Source organism: Chanos chanos, chromosome 7 (genome assembly GCF_902362185.1).
Source record: "Chanos chanos chromosome 7, fChaCha1.1, whole genome shotgun sequence".
NCBI lineage: Eukaryota > Metazoa > Chordata > Actinopteri > Gonorynchiformes > Chanidae > Chanos > Chanos chanos.
The window spans coordinates 36,658,126-36,665,586 of NC_044501.1; the positions used below are offsets into that span (position 1 = coordinate 36,658,126).

General features: G+C 43.2%; 1 protein-coding gene across 1 annotated transcript; it reads left to right on the forward strand.

The window, feature by feature from the left end:
* The first annotated feature begins 205 nt into the window (after positions 1-205).
* On the forward strand, positions 206-6,285 carry ccnb3 (cyclin B3). Its single transcript, XM_030780751.1, has 12 exons — positions 206-280; positions 416-499; positions 587-649; positions 1,038-1,144; positions 1,352-1,472; positions 1,959-2,057; positions 2,221-2,313; positions 2,469-2,606; positions 3,190-3,345; positions 3,795-3,944; positions 5,343-5,473; positions 6,219-6,285. The coding sequence occupies exons 1-12, from the start codon at positions 206-208 to the stop codon at positions 6,283-6,285; spliced, it is 1,284 nt and encodes a 427-aa protein (XP_030636611.1).
* Positions 6,286-7,461: the final 1,176 nt, after the last annotated feature.

Genomic DNA, 7,461 nt, shown 5'->3' on the forward strand with positions numbered 1-7,461 from the left:
GCAGGTTAAGATGGTGTTTCATCTCGTCATTGTGCATTATTAATCCCATTCATTTTATGTTATGAAGTAATATGTATTGAGCGAAAATCTGTACCCGAGCCATTACGCCTTTCAGTTCATCCGTTAGTCAAATTGTTTATTTATTCTGTACAGAAGAACACCACAAAGAAGTTTTAAGAAGAAGTTTAAAAAACATCCAGTATAAATGCCGTTTTCAAGAGGAAAGAAACCCACCACCAGTAAGATTCCAAAGCTTCATAGCAAGGGGTCTGAAAATCAGGTAAGGAAGTTGAACATGCCTTCAAAACGTAATCTATTAACAGTTTCCCTTGGTGTTGCTGTTGTGACCATGCATACTATGTATCATGTCTTAACCTCAAACTATTCTTTTAACTCACTCTGTTCCTTGCAACAGGAGGATGGCCCGCAGGTCAAGAGATCATCTTCCTCTCCTCAAGGGGCACCTAAGAAAAGGACGGCCTTTATTGACATCACCAATGTAAGTGTGTTTGTTGTGATATTAATTTGCATTTTGTACAGTTTTGTTATGGTCTGCCTGCTTTATACTTTTTATTCGCTTAATCAGGCGGTATCTCAGTGTTTTTCGGAGCACCAGTTTGAGGACGACAAGGAACAAGGGGTCAGGAGAGTAAGTTTTTAATGGTGTGTCGTTTTGGGAAGTGGTGAACCTCCTGACTGTTCTCTGAGAACTGACGCACTGTCTTCAGTGGAGCTGATTGGCGGAGTACTTCTCCACGCCGACTGGTCGACTGAAAGAAGTCAAACTGGGTTATAGGTGGTGGATATCTTCATATGTGGGCTCAACTTGAAGTTTCAAATACTTCCGTACATTCCCCCCCCCGTAGATATGGTTTCTCACACTGTGGATCTGAGTTTCAGTGACCCGGGCTTTCATATGCAAATTCTTTGGATTGTCCAATCCACAGGGGTCTCACATCTTCGTTCTGATTGGTTGTGGTGTTCTTCAGGTTGAGTAGAGTTGGGAGTTTGCCGACCGAGTTTCATATGCGTTTCAGGCACACAAGATAGAGCTTAGCAACCCGATCAAGAAAAAGGAGTCCACAAAGAAGACGTCCAAGAAAACCAACACAGTGACTGCCAATAACGCTGCCAACCTGAAAAAGTAATATCCAGCATTTAAACCTGACATGGTTGTATTTGTCTTCTACGGACCCCCCGTCGCTGAACTGTAGACTCATGATTCGTTCTTAAAACCACCTCTAACTCTGTAGCCTAATCCTTTCGTGCATTTTATCTCAGTTTATGCCTCTTTTTTTTTTTTTTTTTTTTGTACGTGTGTTTTATTTCTTCACCCTTCTTGCCGCTCCAGGTTGGCTTCAGTTAGGTCTGAGAGTAAGCAAGAGGACTCCAAGCAGAAGGAGCAGCCAGCAGAAGAACTGGTTGTACCTCCTCCTAAAGCTCCCATACCTCCTCACCTTCAGCCTCCAGCGGTGAGACACGTTTTCCTACAGCCGATGTTGGGCCCCCGCCTTGGCTGTTTTATGTCCTATGTTCTATAAATCTTATGATGTGATTTTAATGTGGGCGGCACAGTGGGTAGCGCTGTCACCTCACAGCAAGAAGGTTCCGGGCTCGATTCCCGGACGGCATGCTCTGTTTGTGTGGGTTTCCTCCCGCAGTCCAAAGATGCACAGGTTAGATGCATTGGAGACACTAAATTGCCCCTAGGTGTGAGTGTGTGTGTGTGTCTGCCCTGCGATGGACTGGCAACCTGTCCGGGGTGTCTCTCCACCTTTCGCCCAATGAACGCTGGGATGGGCTCCAGCGTCCCCGCAACCTTCATTAGGATGAGTGGTTTTGATATACTTGAAGAGTTTTTAAGTTTTGATGAGAAACACACTGGTATACACTCGTGAATATTGCACATAATGAAGCATTTTCTCTGGCATCGTCTTATGTCGTCTCACTCTGTGCAGATCCCTCCAGAGTTTGACATCGATTCTGAGCACTCAAGCAACTGCTGCCAGATTCCAGAGTACGCCAAAGACATCTTTGACTACCTCAAACAAAGAGAGGTGGGGTGTTCTTGTTTGTTTGTTTGTTTGTTTGTTTTTGTGTGTGTGTTGCTCTGAAGCATTATCCCAAAAATAACCTTAAAGACCATCTGGGCTCTTTGACTGGAATAACTGTCACTCACAACGGGGAGTTGTATTTAATAAATCAATGAATGCGTTACAGGAGAAGTTTGTCCTGCGGGACTACATAGATGAACAGCCTGACCTGAACCAAAGCATGAGGGCCATTCTGGTCGACTGGCTGGTGGAAGTTCAGGTGAGTGGAAGGTGTCCAACATACATAGACCTAATTCACAAACTCCAGGTCTTCTGAGTTATTTTTGTCTCTAACACTCTCTCCCTCTCTCTCTCCTTCTCACACACTCTCTCTCTTTCTCTTCTTGTCTCTTCCTCCTTCTCTCCATCTTGTAGGAGAACTTTGAGTTGAATCATGAGACTTTGTATTTGGCTGTTAAGATAACTGATCATTACCTGGACAACGCTCAGGCCAGCAAAGGATCCCTGCAGCTGATTGGTTCAACTGCCATGCTCATCGCTTCCAAGTTTGAGGTAAGACTCTTAGTTCTCGGCCCCTGGTGCCATAAGCCGACTGTGTTGGTATTTATTTATTTGTGTGGGAGCGCGTAATGTCTTTTTTTTTTTTTGTCTTTGAATGCGTGTAGAGTTCGGCCTGGCGTGTTTAGTGTGAGATGGGTAATTGGTAAAGGGCTTTTGACAGGAAGTTACAGACTTGATTTGTCGACGCTTGCTTTTCATTTAGCACCGTCTGAATCCCGCCGTTTCCGTCCCATAGCCCGGCCGTTTAGCGCCGCTAACAATTCTTCTCGCGTCTCTCTCTGATCAAGGAGCGTCTCCCTCTCTCTCTATCACACACAAACGCACACTCACTCACTCTCTCTCTCTCTCTCTCTCTCTCTCTCACGCACTGTGTGTGTGTGTGTGTGTGTGTGTGTGTGTGTGTGAAGAAGCTGTGGTGAAAAATGCTGGTAGATAAGACTTACACCTGGTGCCAAGGCGCATGTTTACTTGCGCTGGCGTTTGTCATTAAAAACCTGCTTTTCCGCGTTTTCGGTCGTTCACGTCGCGTCCCATTTATGTTCATCTATCGCTTTGCGCCGTCCTCTCTCCTCAGGAACGCCTCCCGCCGTGTGTCGACGACTTCCTCTACATCTGCGACGACGCCTACAAACGCGCCGAGCTTATCGCCATGGAAGTCAGCATCCTCCAGACGCTGAAGTTTGACATCAGCATTCCCGTGGCGTACTGCTTCCTCCGTCGCTACGCCAAGGTGAGCGAACGCTTCCAGGAGTGGGCCGGCACGGTGTCATCTGTGACCACACCCACGTGGAGATTTGAGTGACATTGATTCTTCTGGATCGGTTCCGTGTTTCAATTACGTAACGGTACTTTTAATTAGAGGGAAAACTGTCCTTGTTAGGACATAAAGTGTGAAGTGTGTGTGCGTGTGTGTTTGCATGTTTGTGTGCGTAGGAGTTGGAGAGAGAGAAAGATTGATTAATCCCTGTCCTCTCTCTGTCAATATGGAGATTCTGACTCTTGGGCATTGTGTGTGTGTCTGTGTGTGTGTGTGTGTGTATTTGCATGGCCCTTGTCTTCTTCCTGCAGTGTATGAATGCTGCTATGGAAAAGGTTGAGCCTGGTGAATTTTGTTTATTTTTTTTTTTGTGCGTGTGTATTTGTGTCTGTATTTATTTGACCCCTGACCTCTCCGTGCAGTGCGTGAATGCCAGCATGGAGACGCTGACGCTGGCTCGTTACGTGTGTGAACTGAGTTTGCTGGAGACGGTGTTTATCCCTGAGAGAGCTTCTCTCCTGGCATCCGCCTGTCTGCTTATTGCCCTGGTAACCAAGGACCTGGGGGGATGGGTGAGTACACATACGCTCACACACACACACACACACACACACACACACACACATACACACAGACCGAATGGCACAAAGTTTACACCCTCATTGTATATGTGAAGCCTATGGCAGTCTTGTCCCACTCGTGTGTTATTTGCAGTCTGTGCACAACGTTAATGGGCCATGATAAGCCTAAATTAGTTGGCGCTAAATGCTAATTGAGGCTCAGTGGAACCTATTGACTGAAAGCGCTGTATGCTAATTCCTGTTCTCCTAATGCTTTCCCTTCTGCCACACACGCAGAAAACGCTTGATTAGTATTTGGCAGTTTTCTCCTCCTGGAGGGCCAGGATGCATGCGGGGTTTTTTTTTTAGCTCCGTTCCCGCACAGACATGCTTTGCTCAGCTAACTGAGATCCTGAGGAGCCTGGCACGTTAGACCAGGACCGGGGCAGAGTCTCTTAAGAGCATGACGCTCCAGGAGCAGAAGTGTCCAGTCAGGTTCTGACTCAGGGTTAGATGACTTAAGGAAATGACTGGAGTGTCTGGGATTGGAGAAGAGAGCATTTGTTCGAGGACGGGCGACTGCACATGACCACACCTTATTTTGTACACACACACACACACACACACACACACACACACACACACACACTCACATTCCTTGTTTACAATGAACTAAGCACACACAAACACAAAACTCATTTTGGACCGTTTTGTTTACTCTCATATTCACAAACTTCATCCACTTCTAACACCCGTTGGCTTGTTGTTTACACTCAAACAAAACACTTTTTTTTTTTTTTTTTTTTAATCGGGATGACTCAGTGCAAATGCCCTCCAGCATCTGTTCCCGGTCTCCACAAACTCTTTCCTAGGCTAAGTTCTCTTACCTAGACTCCTCCTCGTGTAGATCCGTCCTCGGTCCAGAATCTTTCCTGGTACCTCATCCATCATGCCTAAAGCGTTCTGCTCAGAGCTGCATTACTCGGCCGAGCAGATCATTCAGGTCAGAAATCAAAACCGTCCAATAGGAGAGCAGCTTAGGAACATTCCTCACTGAGCAAGCCTGTGGGGTTTTTTTTTTTAACTCAAGTTATCTGGCTAACCTAGAAATCCTGTTTTGTAAGCCTTATTCTAGCGGCCATAAGGTCATCTCAGGTGTATTGTGGTTGAAGAAAGACCGAAAGAAGCGCTTCGACCTTATTGCGGTTTGGTTGTTTACTTTAGCCTTCAGTTTGGTTGTTTACCTTGGCCTGCGATTTGGTTGTTTACGGTAGCCTTAGCAGAGCCTGACCCTGGCTTTTCCCTGAATCATTCGATACCATTCTTTGACCGCAGAGCTAAAAGCTGACTGTTGTAAACGCGGTTGGGTTCTGTGCATGGTAAACTCAGGCATTCCTCACTTCCGTTCAGACTCCCAGTCTGCAGTTCCACTCGGGGTACAGCGTGAGCGATATGGCCCCCCTGGTCCGGAAACTTCACTGCATGCTGATCAGCCCCCCCGACAGCAAGCTGGTGTCCGTCAGGAGCAAGTACTCTCACAAGTAAGTAACTAGAGCGTCGCTTCGGTAACTCTCGCTGTATTTTCCAGAAGGTTGAGTCTTAGACAGTAGAAAAAGTGTCGAGCACGCAGAATGAGTTTCTTTTTCTTTCTTTTTTTTTTAAACAACGGGCACACAGTGGAAATGACGGAAACTGTGCAAAAGCATATTTTCTGCTTTCTCATAGAATTTGCTTAAACATTTGTTTAGGGTGAAAATACTCGGTGGAGAAAAAAAAAAGAAAAAAAAGGGACCGGGTGTTCAGCAGTAATTGCTTTTAGTCAGATTTTGCAGGGTAAGCTGTACTCGGCTGGTGCGAGAGATGGAATAGTACATTAACCACAGTAACAGTGGGAAAAAAAAAAAAAAAGATGACCAGACATCCTTAAGTCAACTTTTCCACTTTTCTCATGCAGTGGGGTTTGCGTTAGGAAACCGGACCCTGTTCTCCAGCGTCCGAGAACCTCGAAAATGTTGACGGCGATGTTTACCTCTTGCGATTTTTTTTTTTTTTTTTTTTAGATGGTTTTTCTGGTTCAAATTCGGCGAGCTTTATTTTTTTTATTTCTGTTCAGTAATGTTCCGTGCAGATTCACAAATTTGCTTCCAGTAAAGTCACAGATGTTTGGAATTTTTTGAAGAATTTGACTAACGAGGTGGTTTGTAAACATGAGATCTGTCTTTATTTGTTGGTTTATATATTTGTGTTTAAAATTATTCTGATTTGTTTTTTTTTCGTCTACTGTAGTGTGTTCTTTGAAGTTGCTAAGATTCCCACGGTGGATATTGAGAAGCTGGAGAGTTTTTTGAAGTGAGCTGAAGTCAAGGAGGACTTTGCAGATAAACATTGAAAAAAAAAAAATGTAAATATTTGTATTTATTGTATATTAATCCTGTTTTGAAAAATAAAGTATGTTGAGTGTGTTCCTGATGCATTATTGTTTTATAGTTTGTGCCGTTTTATAGTGTATATCCTCAGTGTTTTTTTTTTCTTTTTTAAAGGATAATTTTAATCGCCGGATTAAAAGAAATGTATTAACTTTAAAAAAAATATATGATAGAATTTTTTTTCCCTTTAAGGACGAAAGGTATAACTTAAAAAACATAACGTCCAGTGTTTGTGTTGTTCAACAATTTTCTTGAACCATGTAAAAGATTCATTGACTTAAGCAAGTTCCTTTTTTTTTTTTTTTTTAACGTTGCACATTTGATGGTGTTTATCTGTTTACTTCCTATATAAGAGACAGTTCAAACAAAAGGCTATTTTTAAATGGCCTCGATAACAAGGTAAATAAACGAATGCTTATTTTCACAAGCGGTGTTCTCTAATTTTTCTTTGTCTTGCTGGGATAAATGTTCTGAAATAATAAACATGCCTGTTTTTTATAATCCATCAGCACATGGAGTTTGCTGAGGTCCAACTGAAATCTCATCTTTTGGCGAGATATCTTTTGTAGAATTCAAGCTTTCAAGGCTGTACATAGATGCTGCTTCCTCTTTTTTTTTTTTTTAATGAGAATCGTTTGAAGTAAACCGAAAAATATACATTCATGATTGAGTAAGACACAAGAAGAGTGATATTTGAACCATTTTAAATTTAAACCTGTGTTTTAGGTTGTTTTCCTAAAATACAAATGGTAACTTTAATTAGTTATCATCTCTGAATGGATCGGCTCCATGTACTGCAGTACTGAAGTATAGCCAGAAGGTGGCAGTCTAATGTCAACTCCTACATGAGTCAGCCAGGTAGATCTCTTCTTGCTTATATGCAATATTCACATTCTGGGATTATTGAACTCGGTGCGGTTGGACTTCATTCATAAACTATGCTTTAGAAAATATGCGCATACATTAGCACATTGAATGATTTGTAAACATAACACAGGGGAATGGAAGAAGGTAGGGAATGGTTATAGGACAACTGAAGTTGTTCCAAACTTGACTCACCAGTGTCTTGAGCTAATAGTTAAATCAGACTAAGAGCCAATTGT